The sequence below is a fragment of the Panthera uncia genome, chromosome B1, assembly GCF_023721935.1.
Source record: "Panthera uncia isolate 11264 chromosome B1, Puncia_PCG_1.0, whole genome shotgun sequence".
Lineage (NCBI taxonomy): Eukaryota > Metazoa > Chordata > Mammalia > Carnivora > Felidae > Panthera > Panthera uncia.
The window spans coordinates 193,518,430-193,540,453 of record NC_064811.1 but is presented as its reverse complement, the minus strand read 5'-3'; the positions used below and the strand labels follow the sequence as shown (position 1 = coordinate 193,540,453).

The window sequence follows — 22,024 nt, the reverse complement described above, 5'->3', positions numbered from 1 at the left end:
AGACCTCAAAGATGGCCTTCAGGGTGGGTCTCTGCTACCCTTCGGTCCAGGGCTCCTTGTTAACCTCTAAGAAGGCTGAGGCTCACGCTTCCACTTTGTTTTCTGACCTTCCATCTGCATCACCTTTAAAGGCCCTGTTCCTGGCAGTGTGGATGTTTTCAAAACTCCTGCAGCCCATTACCAGTTCCGAAGCCGATTCCACGTGTTCAGGCGTGTGTCATGGCAGCACCTCCATTTCTTGGTATCTGTTTGCTGTCCTAATCTGCTTGGGCTGCTGCAACAAAATACCACAGCCATTCTGGCTTACAAATGACAGGGGTTTATTTCTCACAGTTCAGGAGACTAGAAATGCAAGATGGATTTGCCAGCATGGTCAAGGTCTGGTGTGATTCTCCTGTCCAGACTGCAGACTGCTGACGTCTGGCCATATCCTGACACACGGAAGGGGGAAGCAGGCTCTCTGGGGATTCTTGAGATGGCACTCATCCCCTACTCATCCCCTGCCTTGTGACCTAACCACCCTCCAAAGGTCCCACCTCCTAAATATCATTGATGCGGAAATGTTGGGGTCCGGAGCCAAAAGCCAAGAAAGAATTCTTGAGATGTCTTCAGTGAAAAAAGGTGGTTTTCTTAAAGAAGCATGGGGACGATGATAAGGAAAAATTGTTATGAGATGGCCAACAGGACTGATAGGGGAATTCCAGTCCCCACCCGAAAACTGCCCCCCCCCCCACCGCCTCGTTCTGGGTTCTTCTTCCTGCCCCGCTTGCCACATGCACCAAATTAATGAGGAAATAACAGACTACAAATTGTCCCCTCTGTTTAAGCTCAGGACTCAGACCTCTGGAGAGCAATCGCCTCTGAGTCCGCCGGGGTGAAATAAACCTCCTGCCTTCCACGATCTCTGAGTGCCACTTGGTTCTTCCGCCAGGTGATCCAGACCAGGTTCTGTAACAATGGAACACATGGGCAGAAAGAGCCGCACTGGGGTTGTGAAGGGTGACTGATGGTATCCTTTCAAGTTGGGAGGGAGTTAGGGACAGCACAAGCCTCTAAGGAATTTGGGAAATAAGGTATCCAGGACCCTTTGGGGGGTAGCTATGGTTAGGAAAAGGTCATTTATTACTGGTTAGTAAACCCTCAGTCATGAGACCCTTCAGATGTCTATCAGTGGGTCCATTTGCTCTGGAGGATGTTTCATAACATATATCTTCAGGAAGTAGAGATAAAGGAAGTTTCCAAAGGAATTTCTCTATGTTTAAAGTGGACCCCCAGGTATGTGTTAAGGATAATGTTAAGCTAAGACTGCCTTTTGCCCTTAGTGTCAACATGAAGGCAACTGAGTTCCCAGAGGAAGCCTATTTCATGACTTATCAATAGGCTGTAAGCAGTAAGGAAATGTAATTGTTTTTTGTTTGCCTTTGTATCCCACATCATTATCACTTAGCATCATTAGGATTTCAACATATGAATTGGGGGGGGGGGAGGAATACAAATGTTCAGACTATAGCAGTATCACTGTCAAATTTCAATTGACTGTATTTTTGTGGATCTATGTCTGTACTCTGTTCTGTCCTATTACCTATATGTCTATCCTGACATCAAACTATACTATCGCGGGGCAGGCTATACTGGGAGGCTCAGTTGGGTGAATGTCTGAATTCAGTTCAGGTCATGATCTCATGGCTGGTGAGTTTGATCCCCATGTCAGGCTCTGTGCTGACAACTCAGAGCCTGGAGCCTGCTTCAGATTCTGTGTCTCCCTGTCTCTCTGCCCCTCCCCTGCTCATGGTCTGTCTCTCTATTTTTCTTAAAATAAACATAAAAAAAATTAAAATAAAAGCTATACTATCTTGATATTATAGATATACAGTAAGTTTTAAAAGTAGTATAAGTCTTCCAATATTCCTTTTCTTTTTCAAAGATTTGGCCACTGTATACATTTTCATTTCAGTAAAAAAATTTATATTCAGTTTATCAATTTCTTAAAAAAGTAAGATCATGCTGGGAGTTTGGTTGGCATTATATTGTATATATAGATCAATTTGGGGAGAATTGAAATCTTGGCCATAAACGGTCTTCTATTCCATGAACACTGTATGCCCTACCATTCATTTAGGTCGTATAGAATTCCTCACTTTAATCTTTTGTAGTTTTCAGGATACAAATCTTGCATACATAGTTTTAGATTTATCCCTATTATTTCAGGTTTGTTGAAACTATTGTAGATTTTGGAGGCGTTTTGTTTTGTTTCAGTTTTCAGTTGTCCATTGCTTGCATAAGTAAATACAAGTGACTTATATACTGTTTCCTGCAAATTTACTAAACCCGCTAATTATTCTAGTAGCTCTTTGGTGTGCTTTGAGATTTTCTACATAGAAAGTGAAACACCATCACCTGTGAATAAGATAGTTTATTTTTTTGTTGCTAATCTGTATAAATGTTATTTTTCTTACCTTATTACACTGTATAAGACCTCCAGACATAGGATTGTTGCTTAAGTTTTTCATAGATATTGTTAACAGGTTGGTAAATCCCTATTTATTTACTATTTTGTTGAGGTTTTAATCATAAGTGGATGTTGATATTGTCAACTGTTAGTGCTGTCAACTGTATATGTGGAGACGATCAAACATTTTCTCTTTTCTGTCTCCTGATATGTGGAAGTATATTAATTTTTGAATGTTGTACCAATCTTGTATTCCTAGAAAATACCCCATTTGGTTATATTATATTATCCTCTTGATACGCTAATGGGTTAAATTTGCTAAAATTTTATAAATAACACTTGCATTCATGAGAGATAGTATTCTATTTTAAATTTTATTTTCTTGCAAAGACTCTGTCTTGTTTGGGATTAATATACCATGGCCTCAAAAAATAAAACAAAACAAAACAAAATTAGTTGGTCAGTTTTATCTCATCTAATTTTTGCAAAATTGGTATTATTTATTCTTTCAATGCTTGAAAGAATACACTTATCGATGACACCATTTGGTCTTGAATTTCTTTGCTGAAATGCTTTAAATTGCACATTAGATTTCTTTAATAAATATAGGACTGCTCGTGTTAACTATGACTTCTTATGTAAGCTTGGTAGTTTAGGTATTTCAAGAAATTTGTCTATTTTAAATAAGGTACAGGTTTCCTCCCACTATCTAAAAAGAGAGCATTCCTATGAAATCTTTCATAAGCTAAAGTGGCATAAAGTAAAGAATAGCTCCTTTTTTGCCAAAAATCACATTATAGGGGTGCCTGGGTGGCTCAGTCGGTTAAGCGTCCGACTTTGGCTCAGGTCATGATCTCATGGTCCGTGAGTTCGAGCCCCGCATTGGGCTCTGTGCTGACAACTCAGAGCCTGGAGCCTGTTTCAGATTCTGTGTCTCCTTCTCTCTCTGACCCTCCCCCATTCATGCTCTGTCTCTGTCTCGAAAATAAATAAACGTTAAAAAAATTTTTAAAAATCACATTATAGTACTTTCCTTTTATGAAAAACCTACATTAGTACATGAATGCCTTTTTTTGGTAAAAGTGAAAATCCTCTTCAGATTTCTTTTGGTTAGTCAAACGGTTAATAATGTATAATAGACTTTAAACTAAAAATGGTTTAAAAAGACAAAGAAAGTCATTATATAATGATAAATGGGTCAGTTTGTCAAAAATATATAAAAATTATAAATATTTAAGCACTCAATATCAAAGCACCAAAATATATATAGCAAGAACTAATCGAACTAAAAGGAGAAATAAATAGCAAGACAATAGCTTTGGAGCTTTGATATCCTACTCTTAACAATGGATAGATCATCCACACAGAGAATCAATATGGAAATGGTGGATTTGAACAATATTATAGACCACTTGGACCTAACAGACATAAATAAAACATTCTATCTGACAATAGCAGAATACACATTCTTCTCGGATGCACATGGAACATTTACTGGCATACCATTTTTTAGGCCACAAAACAAGTAAGAACTGGCAAGTTCAAGAAGACTGAAAACATACCAACAACCTTCTCTGACCACAATGGTATAAAACAAGAAATCAGTAATAGGAGGAAAACTGATGCATACAGAACAATTAAACAATACTGTCCTGAAAAGTCAAGGATCAAAGAAGAAATTAAAGGGAAAATAAAAAAATATCTTGATAAAAACAAAATGGAAACACAACACAAGAAAACTTATGGAATGTGGCAAAAGCACACATTCCTTCTCAGAAGGAAGTTCATAGCAATAAACAAGAAAGAACTCACATAACAATCTAACTTCATGCCTTGAGGAACTAAAAAAAGAACAACAAACTAAGCCCAAAGTTAGCAGAAGGAAGGAAACAATAAAGTTTAGACCATAGACAAATGAAACAGAGAACAGGAAAATAATAGAAAAGATTAACCAAACTGAGGGTTGCTTCTTTGAAAAGATAAACAGAATTGACAAAGCTTTAGCAAGATTAAATGAGGGAAAAAGAGAGAGAACCCATCAACAAAATTATAAATTAAAGAGAAGACATTACAACTGGAAACAGAAATAAAAAGAATCATAGAGGCTACTATGACAACTATAATCTAAAAAACTGGACAACCTAGAAGAAACAAATAAATTCTTAGAAACATATAACCTACCAAGGCTGAATCAGGAAGAAATATAAAATCTTAACAAAGTAATTACTAGTAAGGACATTGAATCAGTAATCAAATGAAGAAAACCCATAACCAGTTGACTTTACCGGTGAATTTTACCAAACATTTAAAGGTGAATTAATGATAATCCTTCCTATTCTCTTCCAAAAAATTGAAGAGGAGGGAATATTCCCAAACTCAGCATTACTGATATCAAAGCCAGAAATGAACACTACAACAAAAGAAGACTCTAGGACAATATTCCTGATGAAGATAGATGCAAACATTTTTAAGAAATACTAGCAAATTGAATTCAGCAGAACATTAAAAGAATCATCCATCATGGTCACATGGGATCTTTCCCTGGGATGCAGGCATGGTTCATGATATGCAAATTAATAGATGTAATACCACAAGTTAATAGATGAATGAAAGGTAAAAATCATATGATCATCTCAATAGATGAAAAAGTATTTGTCAAAATTTTATATCCATTCATGACAAAAAAAAAAAACTCTTAACAAATTAGGTATATAGAGAAAGTACCTCAACATAATAAAGGCAATATATGACATACCCACAGCCAACATCATATGCAATGATGAAAGGTTGCTAGCTTCCCCCATAAGATCAGGAACAAGACAAGGGTGTCCACTTTCTCCACTCATATTCAACATAGTACTGGAAGCCCTAGCCACAGCAATCAGGCAAGAAAAAAATAGAAGACAGTCAGAATTGGAAAGGAACAAGTAAAATTATTTCTATTTGCAGATGACATGACTATATATACAGAAAATTCTGAAGACTCTGCCAAAAAACTGTTTGTTCTATTTAACAAATTCAGTAAAGTTGGAGGATACAAAGTCAACATAAAAAAGTCAGTAGCATTTCCATGCACCAACAAAAAATTATCTGAAAAAGAAAATGATTCTATTTACAACAGCATCAAAACCAAAAAAAAATTGAAAACTTTTGGCATAAAAAATAGACACAGAGGGGCGCCCGGGGGGCTTAGTCAGTTAAGCGCCCAACTTCAGCTCAGGTCATGATCTCACGGTTTATGAGTTTGAGCCCCACATCACGCTTTCTGCTGTCAGTGCAGAGCCTGGTTCAGATCCTCTATCCTCCTCTCTCTCATCCCCCCCACCTCATTTTCTCTCCCCCCCCCAAAAATAAATAAACATTAAAACATATTTTTAAAAAATAGACAAGAGACCCAATGGAAGAGAATAGAGAGTCCAGAAATAAACCCCTGCATATAAAGTCAACCAATATTTGAGAAGGAAGCCAAGAACACTCAAGGGAGAAATGATAGTCTCTTCAACAAATAGTGTTGGGAAAACTGGACAGCCACATGGAGAACAATGAAATTAGACACCTATCTTCCCACTCAAAAATTAACTCAAAATGGATTAAAGACTTAAAACAATACGAGACACTGTGAAATTCCTGAAAGAAGACATAGACGAAAGCTCCTTGACGTTTGTCTTGGCAGTGACTTTTTTGGATGTGACGCCAAAAGTACAAGCAACAAAAGCAAAAATCAATGAATGGAACCACATGAAACTACAAAGCTCTTCACAGCAAAAGAAATAATCAACACAATGAAAAGGCAACCTACGGAATGGGAGGAAATATTTGCAAACCACCTGTCAGATAAGGGGTTAATAAGCATCCATATAAATATATGTAAAGAACTCATTCAACTCAATAACAAAAAAATAAGCAATTGAATTGAAACCATGAACATAGGAACTGAACAGACATTTTTCCAAAGAAGACATATAAATGGCCAGCAGGTACCTGAAAAGATTCTCAGCATCACTAATCATCAGGAAATGCAAATCAAAACCACAATGAGATATCATCTGTGACAATGGCTGTCATCAAGAAGACAAGAGGGGCATCTGGGTGGCTCAGTGGTTTAAGCGTCCATCTCTGGATTTTTGGCTCAGGTCATAATCTCATGGTTCATCAGTTAGAGCTGCACATGGGGCACCATGCTGATGGCACGGAGCCTGTTTGGGATTCTCTCTCCCTCTATGTTCCTCCCCTGCTCATGTCCTCTCTCTCTCTCTCAAAATAAATAAATAAATAAACAAGAGATAACTAGCATTGGCCAAGATGTGGAGAAAAAGGGGAGCACTTGTGCACTGCTGGCAGAATGCAAAATGGTTCAGCTGCTATGGAAACTGTGGAAGTTCCTCAAAAAATTAAAAATAGAAACAACATATGATCCAGTAATCCCACTTCTGGGTGTATATCCAAAGGAAATGAAGAGACATCTCCACTCCCATGTTTATTGCAGCATTTTTCATAACAGCCAAGATACAGAAGTAACCTGCATGTCCATCAGCAGTAAACAGATAGAGAAAATGTGACATATATACATTGTATGTATAATACACATACATGGAATATTATTCAGTCATGAGAAAAATGAAAATCCTGCCATTCGTGGGGTGACGGGGTGGCTTAGTAGAGTCTCTGATTCTTGATTTTGGCTCAGGGCATAATCTCATGGTTCATGAGATTGAGCTCTGTGACAGGCTCTGCACTGGCAGGGTGGAACCTGCCTGGTATTCTCTGTCTCCCACTGTCACTACCTCTTCCCTGCTTGAACTCTCTCTCTCTCTCTCTTTCTTTCTCAAAAATAAATAAAGATTAAAAAAAAAGAGAGAGAGAAAAAAAAAGAGAGAGAGAGAGGCGTCTGGGTGGCTCAGTCAGTTAAGCGTCTGACTTTCAGCTCAGGTCGTAATCTCACAATCTGTGAGTCTGAGCCCCATGTCAGGCTCTGTGCTGACAGCTCAGAACCTGGAGCCTGCTTCAGATTCTGTGTCTCCCTCTCTCTCTGCCCTTCCCCTGCTCATGCTCTGTCTCTTTGTCTCTCTCAAAAATAAATGAACATTAAAAAAATGAAAAAATATAAATAAATAAATAAATAAATAAATAAATAAATAAATGTGGGGATAAGCTTAGGAATACCCTGGGTTTCCACCAATGGGTTAACAAGGCATAAAGAAATACAAAGTCATAAAATGCTCACACTCGAGTTTGGGTAAACCAGATTGGCACTCCAAGTATAGGGGGGTGCAAAGACAGCCCAAGAATAGGGAGGCACAAAAGTGCCAGGAACAGGGAGATGCAAAGGCACCCCAAAATACATAGGGAGAGGCAAAGACCTGAAATAGAAACGGCGCAAAGGTGCCCAATACATAGGTATATGAAATAAACAAGATTAGATGTTCAGGGTGGAAGCATCCTCAATTCAGTACTATGGCAGAAAAGCTGCTTTCACAGGAGGATAGGGCCAGGTTAGGTAAATGGGTGAAATGGACTATGGACCCTGTGCTGCAAGCGAAGCAGCCCAGAGCAGAGATGGTTAACAAAAGAAAAGGTGCCTTGGTAACCCTGAGGTTATTCCTCTGTCTCATCCCCTAGGCTAGCTAAGTTAAACAGACATGGCACCTCCTGTCTACCGTTAACAACCATCTACCCATCTGCCTGGTGCCCAGATTTTGTTTTATATTGACCCAAACCCCAAACACTGCATATCTTCAGAACCCCCCTTTTCCCTCACATCCCCAAACTAATGTTCTTAGTTACTTTATCTCTTTGTACACACCCATCACATGTGTAAGCCTTCTGATCTGAATAAATATGGGGCAAGGACCCTTATTCGGGGCTCTTGTCTTTTCCCGGACATTAGCCATCTTTTGCTTTAATCCTGCATCTGCTCTTTTGCTGGCCAAAAGAAAACTTTAGACTTAGAGTCTATGACAAATGAATGAATGAATGAATGAATGAATAAGCTGAACTCATAAAAACAGAGACTATAATGGTGGTTACCAGGGGCTGAAGGCTGGGGTAAGTGAGGAGATGTTATTTAAGGGTACAAACTTAACAATTAGTAAGTATGTTTTGGAGATTTAAAGCACAGGTTAGTGATTATAGTCAGTTATACTGTATTACGAACTTCAAAGTTACTAAGAGACTAGATATTAACTGTTCTCACCACAAGAAAGATGATAATTGTGTTACCTGATGGAAGTATTATCTAACACTATAGTGGCAATCATATCGCAACATACAAATGCATTGAATCAACTCACTGTACATCTTCAAATGAGGCATGTTAAATGTCAATTATTAAAAATAAATAACACATTAACAACAAACATGAAAATGATCAAAAGTAGCCAAAATAGAAGACATAAAAGTAAATAAAATATTTCTCAAAAAAGCTGATCTCACATATGAAAGTTTACAAATGAAAACATAAATGAATTCACACACATGTATCATTAAGCCATTGATCAGTAGGTAAATTTAGCTTTAGATGATTTGGTTTTAGGTCATTTGATTCTTAGCCAAAGGCATGTTCTCATATTTTCAGTATTTTGTTTCTACATGGTGAGGCAGGATGAGAGGTTAGGAGGTCTCTGGAAACTATGCATATAATCTTTTGACAATAAATGGTTATCAAAGAAATAGTGTGCTCTTTATGTTTGATTTTTAACTCTTCTGATCTCACCATCCTTGTCACATGGAGCTGTTATACAAAGGATTAATAATAGAGGAGAAAATGTTAGTTTTCAGTGCGATCTAAGCCTACTTACCTTCCAGATACTATTAAGAATATCTTACATATGTGACACTAGTCTCTCCTTTCAGGAGTAACTTAAAAATACAGCTTCTTCTTTTTATTAATCTATTTTGAGAGAGACAGAGAGAGAGAGAGACAGAGAGACAGAGAGAGAGAGAGAGACAGAGAGAGAAAGCAAGAGAGAGAGAGAGAGTAGAATAGGGGCAGAGAGAGAAGGAGAATCCCAAGCAGGCTCTGCACTATCAGCACAGAGCCCAACGCAGGAATTAAACCCACAAACCATGAGATCATGACCTGAGCTGAAGTCAAGAGTCAGAGGCACAACCAACTGAGCCACCCAAGTACCCCCTTCTTTTTTATTTTTAAATGATCCTTAGGCAATTCTCTTATCCTTATTGTGGAAAAGAGTGTACTGTAGACGAGTTCCCTTGCAAGTCAGACTACTTCTGGTAATAAAGACTTTATACTCATGTGACCTTCCTTTTGGCCCCCTTCAAAAGACAATTGGCCAGAGGGACCGACCTCTGGGGAGTTTGAGAGCCCATAGAAAAAGTAGAGGGTTAACCATCTGGTTTCCTATCATTAGGTTAATTTGTCACCAAATTTAGAGACTCCAGGGTTTGGAAATATTCCAACGGAAGCTGTTTTATTTTCTCACTTGTTAAGCTTCACTGACCACAAGGAACCTTAGTCCCCCAGAAGTAAATAAAAGGCCCTGTGTCCCACTATCCCTGATCATTCACCTTTCTGCCGGGCATTCTGCCATGAGACTCCATTCTCTTTTTCTGTTCTCCTCCTCTTTGTGACTATAATACCAAAAGGTAAGATGGTGAATAACTGTTGGTATCTTAGGAGTTCTACTGGGATGCTCCATTATATTGTGGCCATTTTAACTCAGACCCTAATGCACAGCCTTAGGAATTCAGAAGCCCATAATGATCATCTCCTTTAGAACTGATGAAGCCAACACTACAAAGTAGAATGACGATTTCCATCAACAGAAAATGGGATCCAAGAGGTTCATGGTTAGAACGTGAAGCTCAAATAAAGATAGAGGTGAAGAAGCTATGACATGTGACTTAAGCCTTAGCAAACAAATCAAGTAGCCTTTACCAGGGTCCCAATCTCCATAAAGGAGAGTACAAATGACTGCTGGTTTAAACTTGGTTAGTGAATGGAAGTGATGTGGAGTCTATTGGAGAAGTTAGGTCCCTAAGACAGAGCTCCACAAAAAAAAAATGACTGCACCAAGTTATTAAAAACAAACAAACAAGCAAACAAACAAAAATAGGGAGCAGAGGAATTTGGAAAAAGCATAAACAGTGGAATAAAACATCAATGGCAAAATTTTAAGCATAAGGCAAAATATGAAGAAAGCATTTTAAGAATATGAATTATATCCTTAGAACCCATGATTCAGAAGTTTGAGTATTAAAATGTAGAATCAAAGGAAAAGGGGGAATGTAGTCATCTTCAGTCTGGTTCAACCAGATCCTTGTAAGAACTGATAAAATTCCTTTGCCTACTGTTAATGACAGGATGTCCACAACTCTCAAAATTATGTCTGTGGTCATTGAACACAGATCAGGTCTGGATAACTCTCTTTATTTGTTGGTTCATCTCTAAGATTCTTTATAATCAACAATACTCATTTGTTTGACCTTCACCTACTCTGTGGATATGTTGGGATTCACCTGACATACAGCTGTCTCCAAATGAGGGAGTTTATGTAATTCTCATCTGGTTCTCAATTCTCTCAGAAGAAGACACAGCTTTAGGGAGACACACTTGTAGTGACATCTAATGTAAAATCTCACAATGATCATGGATTAAAATCAGAAGGCAATTTAATGGCTAATTCTTTAATTTTACAGATAACAGAATCTGTTTCCACATAAAGAATATGATTTTACTGAGGTCACACAGGCGGTGGCAACATGGCACCTAGAACCATCTTTAACCTGGGTCAGTGTTGTTTCCATCAATCTACAGGTTTGGATAGCCTATAAAATAGTAACCCTGATTTCTGTCAGGCTTTTTACCTCAAAATCTCCTCACTAAATACTGAGGAGCCTAATGAGATTCCTATGTTTCCTCTTTTGGAAGACATAATGTCTGTGAAACATCTTATTTTACTTACCTCCAAATTCTTTCCTTCAGTGTCTGAGGTAGGCGTGTCAAATGGGATAAATGTTGTGGCACTATTATTGGACTATTAATGGTAGTCTTTAGATTTTCCTGATCTGTGTTCCTTAAAATTTGATAAATGGCTATAAGTTCTCAGATAGCAGAAAGCATTTGGCACCAGAGAATTACGCCTGCATGGTTGATAAGTGAACAGGTTTTGCTCATGCTTGTTCTCCCCTACCTGAGCTAAATTCAGTTCAGCATAAATCACTGTCTCCTCCCAAAGTCATAGCCTATGTTATGAGCTGGATCTTTTTTTAAAAAAGGTTAATGAGAGATAGATCTCCTTGAAGTAGAGTTTAGCCAAAACCCTCCATTCTAGTGGAAAAAGGGATATGGCAAGGGCGGGAAGCAAATTGAGAAAAAGCTTGTCCTAGACCAAAGGCAAGAAATAACTTATGGGAAAACAGGATTCTAGGAAATCTAGGCCTAACATTTAGAGAAGGTAAGAAAGTAATGACAAGACTGGAGACCCACAAATACAATAGTACATCCAAAAGCAAGGCAGTCATAGATACTACAGAGTCAAAAAAAAGTAGACCGCAGTCAACAGGTGTTAGAAGGAATAGGAGAGTGAAAATGTGTGTGGGGTCAAAGAATACCTTATTGCATTCAATGGTAACAAATATTTATTGAGCACCTCTTACTATACAAACACTGTGCGTTTCAAAAACACAGGATATAGTGGGAAACAAAGGAAAGTGTCTTCCCATGATATAAAAGACAGATATTTGTCAAATGATTACACAAATTAATATATAATTATAAACGTTAATAAGGACAATAGAGAGGAACAGAGTATTACAAGTGCCTATAACATGTGGTCATTGTCTTGTTTGCAATGTCAGAGACTGCCTTGAGGCATGCCCAAAGCAGAAAGAGAAGTGTTAGTTAAGCAGTCAACACCTCTGGTAAAGAAAGAAGCCAGTGCAATGTCCCTGATGTAGAAGAACACATAGCATGCCCAAGGAACCGCAAGAAGGCTGCTGTACGAGAGCACTGGTTTATACTACAGAATGTGCCAGGCATTGCATGGAATTACGTGCAAGTGAAAGTTGGCACAAACACTAAGTTTGTAGGAGGGCATTTTAAGAACAAGGAAGGCAAGACAATCAGATGTTATACATGGGTAACAGAAATTACTGGTATCTAAATCACATGGGGGTTCACAATTTATGCACCCAGAGTGGGCTTATCTATGGGTTCTCAGCAGCCTGAGTTAATAGCAGCTTCCCTCTTTTCTAATCTTGGGAGAATCCTCTTTTGAGGTAAACACAATGAATTAAGCCTGAGAAACCACGAGCAACTGTGTGAAAATAGAGGAAATGTATAAAAAACAATCATAAGGAACCAGGAAATCAAAATTCCTAACTTTTCCATCCTACACTTGCTGTGATCTAATGGTAAATAAGCCTACTCTAGCTCTGTGGGGATTCTCTAGGTCATGATCTTCCTTGGACTTGAGAACTTGTACTGTCCCAAATTCTTCCATCTTTTGTGCCTCCATCTTTAATTTGAATAAGGCCCCTCTGGAGTCTTCCCAAAGCAAGTTCTTACTCGAGGCACCAAGATCTGCACTCCTTAAGGTAGGATTCTAAAGTGTAAGACAAATCTAGCAAAAGTGGTGAGGAAAGTGCATCACTGAAGGTGTGAGGGACTCAGAATTTACAGACAGAAACCATCGGGGCCAATGATAATAGATGTGGGTCTGGTTGAGAGGGCGCACAACAGACCCTACTTCAACACTAATCTCAGTGATAAGCCTGGAGGACACTGTGCTAAGGGAAATAAAGCAAACAAGACAAATACTGCATGATTCCACTTATATGAGGTATCTAAAATAGTCCAGCTTCTAGAAATAGAGAGTAGAACAGTGGTTGCCAGAAACCAGGGGAAGGGAGAAGCATGGAGTTGCTTTCAGTGGGTGCAAAGTTTCAGTGATACAAGATGAATAAGTTCTGGAGACAAACGGTACACCACTGCACCTGTCGTAACAACATTGCATTGTGCACTTACAAATTTAAGAGGGTAGGCCGTTAGGGTTCTTACCACAATTTGAAAAAAGGAAGGGTGAAGGATAGGAGGGTATTTGGAGTTGGGGGCAGAGTTGGGGGTGGAGTCGGGGGCAGAGTCAGCCTCCCCACAAATATGACAAAATCCTTCAGAGGTATGCCTTTCAGGACATGTTCTTCCTGCAGATCACCTCTCCTTGTGTCTCCCAAATCACTTATGCCAAGCGGACGGATGAGACAAAGATTCCATAAGTCTGCAGAGGAGGGAGTAACTTTCAAATGGCCAGGTCTCTTGTGAACAGAGGATACTGAAGTTGCACGGGAAGGTCACGATACTTTACTTTTGCAGTTGAGCTGTTCTTAGCCACATTATGAAATAAGGCCTAGAACCCTCTTTTGGTCAAAGAAAAGGAATTTCTTTGTTAGTTGGCTAGATGTTGCCTCTTGGTACCGATGGTTAATTGCCAAACTGTTTGAGCAGTTTAATAATATCACATTCTTCAAAATCCTAATTTTGATCCCCACTGTGACCCTTGAGGATCTGGAATCTATTGGGTGTCTAAAATAGATCTCATAATCTTAGAAATTCAGTGAATAATAAATAACTTTTACTCACAAATTTTCTTTTGAGGAGAATTGAGTACTGAGGTCATGAAGAATTTTATTGATGGCATTTACAAAAAAAAAATCAAATTAAAAAAGTCACTGTCTTCATGAAGGAAATTTCTCCAAAGAAACTACATAATCCAAACAAGAAAATGTTGGGTTTATCAACCTACAGTCCAATGAATGTTAAATAATCACTGCTTGAGCATATCTTCATACGACTCTGAAAAAGAATCCATGACATCCTATAAAAGAATATATACATATTTTATATATATGTATGTAAATTACACACACACACACACACACATATTCTTGAGAGTAGGGACATAAAGAGGTTAGAATGGCATAACTGTTAAATTGATTCATTAGCCCCCTGAGAATTAAGAAAATTATAGAATTCTTCTTATACTGACTCTGGAGAATAACATAATATTTAACCAGCACGTTGGACAGGAGCAGAAGAAAGCTTGAACTCTATTTTACCTACAGAAAAGAAAACTACCCATCTATTTCTTAATGGGTAAAGTTCCAGGAAGAGCCCACCCCATTGAAACCCTGTCCCCCATCACCAGAAGAAAGAGAACAGCTAATGACTCAATGTGTTCTCATGCTGAGAAAATCATGTCCTTTTTGAGGTTAGAAGTACGTTCCATTCTGTGGTCTTTCTTTTAGTGCAATTCTGAGTTTTCCCCATTTCATCCATGGAAATTTATGTTGTGATACCATATGAATACCATATCTACATTTTCTTTACTCAACAGCAATTATTAAACATGTATCTCTTCTCCCACTACATGTGATATAACCATCTGAACACATTAATATCATATAAATTCTGAAATCTAGATCATTCTCCTCTATTGCCCTATTGTTCCAATAAGTGAAAATAAGTGTCGATATCTAGGGAGAAATTCCCTTCTTTATGAACCAGGTAATTTACTATCATCTTCTTGACTTAAAGTAGTGCCTAGCAACAAATGTATGTCAGTCATTGTTGGAAGGGAGACTATAACTCTTTGGTTTCCTGTTCAGATGACACTTTCTGAAGTTAAGCTTCATGTTTAGTGGAGGGCACATCACTGGGAGGATGAATTGCTCTGATCCTTTCGATTCAAGCAAGAGGCATCTGCCAAGAAGAGAGACCGGTACTACCCTACACCACACACTATGTCGGGAAGTTGAACTTTCCAGCATAATGGGTGCCAAGACTACCCTACCGCTTCCCACTGTGGCCTTCCCCATTCCAAGAACTCTAGACTTTAGCTTCTTTAGAAGACCTGAAAATGTCCCCACAGGTGACATTAAGCACACGAATAAATTTATCGCTGGAGAGACTAGTAGCCATCTATAGGACCAATGCACAGCTGAGCACAAGCCTTTGCTCAGTGTAGATGAGGCTGCCAAGCCAGTGCCTCGCACAGCTACCTGGTGGGAACTTAGGTTCTCTCCCTGAAAGACAGACACTTCATCCTCCAGAACTGGCAAAGCAGGCACAGCGCTACAAGATTTTGCCCAACTCCCCAGCCTGAGGACAGGATGTGTCACGAGCTGGCACCAGACAGGATCCTGTGGCAAAGGTACAACTGTCTCACACAGGTTCTGAAAATTCAGTTGTGTTGGTTTATTTGGCTATTATCTTTCTTCAGAATGGAGAAACCAAAAAGGAGGTAAAACTCTTAGTTAAGAGGTAGAAGTGAGGCAGCAAAGGAGCCAGTTAAGGTTAATATGTTACAGGTTGGTAAAGACAACATGTGGGTTGACAGGATGGTTCAGGGACTAGTGACTATTAATGAACATGAACGGTGTGTCTTTTATGTAACATCCACCAGGTGCACGGGGGAAAGAAGGAACCCTAGTTGTGCCTGAAAGGCTACAGGAAGGATCTAAGACTAAAGGAAGTTACTCTCTTGAAGCACGTACTTAGTCACATACTTCTCAGTGGCCAACTGAATTAGGAAAACATATATTTAAGGAAAAATACATTTCAGCTTTCGAGAGAAATTCTCTTCATGTATCTACAGATAAGGGGCACTGAGCAACGTAGAAAATGTGTTTCTTCCATAGCTCTGTAGTGGGGGAATTAGGGAAGGTGGATGCTGTAGGACTGGTAAACTCTCTATAAAAGGCGCTGGAGGTGAGAACACATTCCAGAGGACAGGGATGTTGTAAGCCTGGATGGGGTGGTCAGCACAGATGTGGAGATTGAGAGATGCATACTTCCTCTGAAATCGTACTTTTAGTGAAGATATTATTGGCATTGGGGCAGGACAATTCATGAGGTGGGAAATCCAATTGCCTTGTACTTGACCCACTAAATACCAAGGATGCCTCCCTAGTCATGGTGACACCAACAAATGGATCCATCTCAAAATGCACTGCCCTCTACGAGGACAACTCTCTCAAGCTTCTAGAAATCAGCCTACCCACACCAGGATATGTATAGCCCTGCACTCGAAGCCCTCCTCCCCCCAAAGGACACTACGCTTTTGCCGAAGGGCCTGGGCTTTTCCTATAGGTAATATCATCTCTTCTATCCTCAGGCCGTCCTCTGTAAATGTACTGCTTTATGTGCAACACGATAATTTGATGGTGGTTTAATCTGATGCTGATTTAATGATATCCAATCTCTTTCTGTGCAGCAAGGCCTGGCATGATCTCGGGGAAGAAACAGTGTGTTCTTCTGAAAGGGGTGTGCAGAGACGGAGGGTGCACCTCCACAGATGATACCATTGGTGAATGCAATGATGAGAAAAAGTGTTGTAGAAAGTGGTGGATATTATATCCCTACGCAACACCGGCTCCCAAAGCAAAATCTCCTTAGTGCGAACAAACTGTAAGCCCTTCGAACTCCAGAACACAGGGATGAGTTTTGTAGCTCCCTATTTAACCTGGCTTGTTTATCTCCCTTGACTGGAAATAAATGTCCTAAATCCACATGTACTCCTTCCTGGGGAACTTCTTCTTGATGTACATGCAAGCCTCTCAGGAGCTATAAGACCAAACTTCATGATAGAGGAGTCTCATACCCCAAAGCTATTTATAGAACATTTCTTAAGAATGATAAAGATAGGGGCGCCTGGGTGGCTCAGTTGGTTAAGCATCCGTCTTCAGCTCAGGTCATGATCTCATGGTTCGTGAGTTTGACCCCTGTGTCCGGCTCTGTGCTGACAGCTCAGAGCCTGGAGCCTTCTTCGGATTCTGTGTCTCCCTCTCTCTCTGCCCCTCCCTTGTCCCCGTCTCTCTCTCTCTCTCTTTCTCTCTCAAAAATAAATATTTAAACAATTATTAAAAAAAGAATGATAAAGTTAAGAAATTTAAATATGTAAAATAGTAAGGATACGAAATAGCAGGCAGGTAGTGTTTGATTATCTCAAGCGGATTATCAACCTTCCTCACACCACCCGATTCTGTACAAATACCATCTCATTACCGATAGAGACCTCCCTGAGTGATGGGGAGGAAGGTGTCCTAACCACGTGATCTTGCTGGCACTGCCTCCGGGAATTAGGCACACTGTGCCAGCCAAGGCAATAGGGAACTGGGGCTGGCCTCCCCAGCCTGGCCAGACAGCACTGGTGGAGTGGCACAGGACAACTGCTCCCAGCCAGTAGGCTGTCTGCTCAGAGGAGCTGAGAATCCAGCGGGCCCTGATAGTTCTTTCCGGATTTCAACATCAGATAATTCCACCTTCCAGCTGGAATAATTCCCACCATAGTAACAATTCTGGATGATTTCTACTTTATGGCTAAGCAAACTAAAGGGCAAGGGACCAGGAATGTTACATGACATGAGTTCCACAAAGACGGAAACAATTACCCCACAAATAATTTTCAAGGCTTTCATTTCTGTTTTTTTATACATTAAAATTTTTTTTAATGTTTATTCATTTCTGAGAGACAGAGCGTGAATGGGGGAGGGGCAGAGAGAGAGGGAGACACAGAATCTGAAGTGGGCTCCAGGCTCTGAGCTGTTAGCACAGAGCCCCACATGGGGCTCAAACTCACAAACCGTGAGAAAATGACCTGAGCCCATGCCATCCATGGGTAAGCCATCCATGCAGCCCTTACATTTTTTAACGTTTATTTATTTTGAGAGAGAGAGAGAGAGCACAAACAGAGAAAGGGAGAAAAAGAACCCCAACCAGGCCCCTCACTGACAGTGCATGGCCTGACATGGAGCTCAAACTCACATACCTTGAGACCATGATCTGAGCCAAGATCAAGGTCAGACACATAACTGACTGAGCCATCCAGGCTCTGAAGACTTTTCGTTTCTTGACCATAAAGCCTATGGACAATCAGAGGAAGGTGGGTTATCCCTCTTAATATTCATTAGGATTTTTTCTATTATTCACGTGGATATCAGTTGTCCACAGACCATAAATGTGTTGCATACAAAAGCCACCTTCCTCCCTGTCTGTGTGGTCAGGATACCACACTTCAGTCTCCTAACACCCTGTGTCTATGAGGGAAGATTCTGGAGTCAGGCATACTTAATTTAAACTGTGGTTCCCTTGCTTATCAGTCACATGACTCTGAACTATTTATTTAACCTTCATTTGCCTTAAAATTCTTCTTCAATAAATGAGCAAAATAAACACTTTAACTTCTGGGCTCGTGTTAAGGACTGAATGAGATCGAGGACAAACCGCATGTGGGACACACAGGGTGAAACCCAACGGAATCCAGCCACTAGTGGTTTCTCTTGTTACTAAAACACTGGAGGGGAAAGAAACCATCATGTGTAGTCAGACAGTCATGTTAGTATATTATTATATGAGACAGAGTTTACTAATTTAAAATGAATAAAATGCCACAAAATACATTCAATATTGAAAGAATATACATGGCGGGGGAGGGTGGGGGGGCATGATCTTACAGCTCTTGGGAGTTCAAGCTCCTCACTGGGGTCTGTGCTGACACCATGGAGCCTACCCGGGATTCTCTCTGCCTCTCTCTCTCAAAACAAATAATTAATTTTTAAAAAATTAAAAAAAAAGAATATATGGGAAAACAAAGATTTCTTTGACATTTCAGGAGAAACTATATGCGAAAAGTTACAGTTTATATTATAATTACCATTACTTTCTGATAGTCAAAGCTTTATTTGTTTAACAAATATGTCTGTTTACTCCTATGCAAACTGAAATTAAATAAGCAAATCGGAGAAAAAAATTAAAAGAAAGTTTCACCATGACTGATAACGAAGCTGAAATACACACATTTCATTAGCATTAGACAATCCTTTCTAATGACATCACCGATTAAAATAAGTAACAATACCAAGGGGGAGGGAGTGAGATGACAAAGGAATCTAGAATTTTATTTTATTAATGGTGTGAAGGATGGTTAGCTTCTCTGATAAATGGTTTTTCCCAAAGCCTCAGTTCTCTGTTCTTTCTGGTTTTTAGATCACATAAAGAATTCAAAGGTTTCTTTTCAGCTCTTTATTATTACTTAAAATGCCTATTACATAGGCATATACGTGCCTATGCACACAGTAACGCTTGGTTTCACACCTGGAAACACATACAAAATACAATTTGAAATTATTAGCCATAGAAAAATGCAATAAGCCATTACTGAAGCCAGTATATGATGTCAACAGTGTACTGACTGGAACATTAATGAAACTTCAGAGTGTCTCTTCTCCTTTGATTCAGAAGGACTCACAGGAACAGCCTATGCCCTTTGTCTCGGTTAGACCCAGTTGAGGCATCATTTGAAATGTGTGAGCAGGGACGTAGCATCACAACTGGATCCCACTCACAGTTCTAGCCAGATGCACCAGCAGAGTAGGAAGTGATCTCCATCAGTCATTTCAGAGAGAACATATTAAAATTTCATTAAAATTCAAATATGTTTTCTGGAAGGGGTAATAATGATGGGCAATTATCCTTCACTAATATGCTTGTATATTTGATGCTAGTAGTTAGCTACTCCATTATTTCATAAGCGTTGGAAACAGCATTAAAGAATATCAGTAAAATATTAAAGAACATCAGTAAATTAAATCAGAAAGCCTTGAGTCTACACTCTAGGGCAGCAGTGTCCACCAGAACTTCCGATGAGGATGGGAATTCTCTATTTCTGCATTGTCCACTAGCCACATGTGGTTATAGAGCATTTGAAAAGTGGCCAGTGACTGAGAAGATGACTTTTTATGTTAGTAAATCTTAAACAGCCACATGTGGCTAGTGACTCACATCACACAGCTTTAGAGCACTGAACTGGTGCACGGTGATACCTGGGCTCTGGACCATACTGAAGTCTGACCGCACTCAAATCTCAACTCCATTCCTACCAGTTGTGTGACGTGGGTAGGTTATATGACCCTTTGGTGCCTCAGTATCCTATTCTGGAAAAATAAGGACAATGATGGCATTTACTTCATTACTTGTTAGGAGGATCACATAAATTTACATATAAAAAGCCCTTAGCCGAGTTGTCGCATTAATCATGAGGGCAATGCTCACCCATCCTGGGTGTTGGGGGGTGGGTGGGTGGTGAGAAAAGAAAGTGGAGGGGCATTGGAGACCCCGGGGCATCTAGTTCCTTTCCAGTTTCATCCTAGAGCTAGCCTTCCAATCCCTGAAACAGTTACATTATTTTTTTTATGAGTTCAAAGAGCTCTAACTGCAAGGTACCAGGAACGAAAATTGAGGACATGGCTTTCCACAACTAAAGTTACGCTGGAGAGATATGTTCTTACACACTGAGGAAAAGTTTTAGATTTAAAAGAATCACAAGCCAAAATTTGTCAGCTCCCTCAAGAATCATTTGGAGACACTGTATTCCTAAGCTGCTTATATGACACCTGTGGGAAGAGAATGAAAGGAGTAAGTTTTAGGAGCTCCCCTGAAATAATAAGGGAATGTACAAAAGAAAAGGAACCAGTGTTGGCTGAAAGGACACAATCTCAAGGGCAGACTCAATCCAATGTGGGAGCAAACTGGAAAATCTCTGACTGAAATGAACTCATTTTCTCAGCCTAGTCTTCTCCACAGAGAATACACTACTACAGATTAGAAATTCGGTTGTGTTGACAGGACTCCTATTCTAAACTCTGAGTAACCTGGGGGGAAAAGAGGGCCTATAAATCTTTCCTCTTCATAGTGAATCTGTTTTATGGTCATGTTTTCTTCTCAGCCAGACCTGCCATCAAGCCACTCAGAAGATAGAAATTTTGGGGGGGGGGGGAACCAAAGAAGAGACTCAAAATTCATTTGGATAAGGGGGTGTCTTCTAGGGGTGTGAAGGTTTGTGCGTGTTTGTGTGTCAGTGTTGGTGCCTAGGGGTATGGGACAGGGCATCTCAGGTAAGGAGAGAAAGGGGAGTTTGGAAAGGTTTAGTCACACTAAAAGGCTGAGAGTGAAGTACAACTTTGGTGAAATATTAGAACAACTGGCAATAACAATGCAATGAGCTACCTTTTCCAGGGAGGGGCAGAGAGAGGGGGAGAGAGAGAATCCCCAGAAGCCTCCACACTGTCAGCGCAGAGCCTGACGCAGGGCTCGGTTCCATGAAATGCGAGATCATGACCTGAGTGGAGTCGGATGCTTAACTGACTGAGGTGCCCAGGCACCTCAACATAACTTTTAAATAACCACCTTGACGACTAAATGTATATGTGTGCCTACTGGGCACTGAACAGCCTCTTCAAATCTCAGACACAGATTTCCTGCTCCACATTGAGCAGGTCTGTCACTGAAAGGAACCTCGGCCAGGTCTGATGTTGACACTATGAAGCACTTTGAACTAGCCATTCTTGCAGTGTCCAACAAACACTCAGCTTCTGCCTTTCCACTGAATTGCTTAAATATTTCATGGTACCCTTGGAACTGCCTGGGGAGCACGGGGATACCTCGTCACGCAGCTTGTGAACCACTACTGCTGTTGTTTTTTAAATGTCTTCCCTTTGCTCCAGATTATGACCATCCTGAGGACAGGAACTGTGTTTTATTTGCCGCTTGTCTATGCAGAT

At 39.8% G+C, this 22,024-nt stretch overlaps 1 protein-coding gene across 1 annotated transcript; it reads left to right on the top strand.

The window, feature by feature from the left end:
- The first annotated feature begins 9,993 nt into the window (after positions 1-9,993).
- Positions 9,994-16,986, top strand: LOC125923476 (beta-defensin 130B-like). The gene is given in 3 exon segments (XM_049631801.1): positions 9,994-10,013; positions 10,016-10,054; positions 16,681-16,986. Coding segments are annotated over 3 exon segments (237 nt in total). The 5' UTR covers positions 9,994-9,997; the 3' UTR covers positions 16,863-16,986.
- The last annotated feature ends 5,038 nt before the right edge of the window (positions 16,987-22,024 follow it).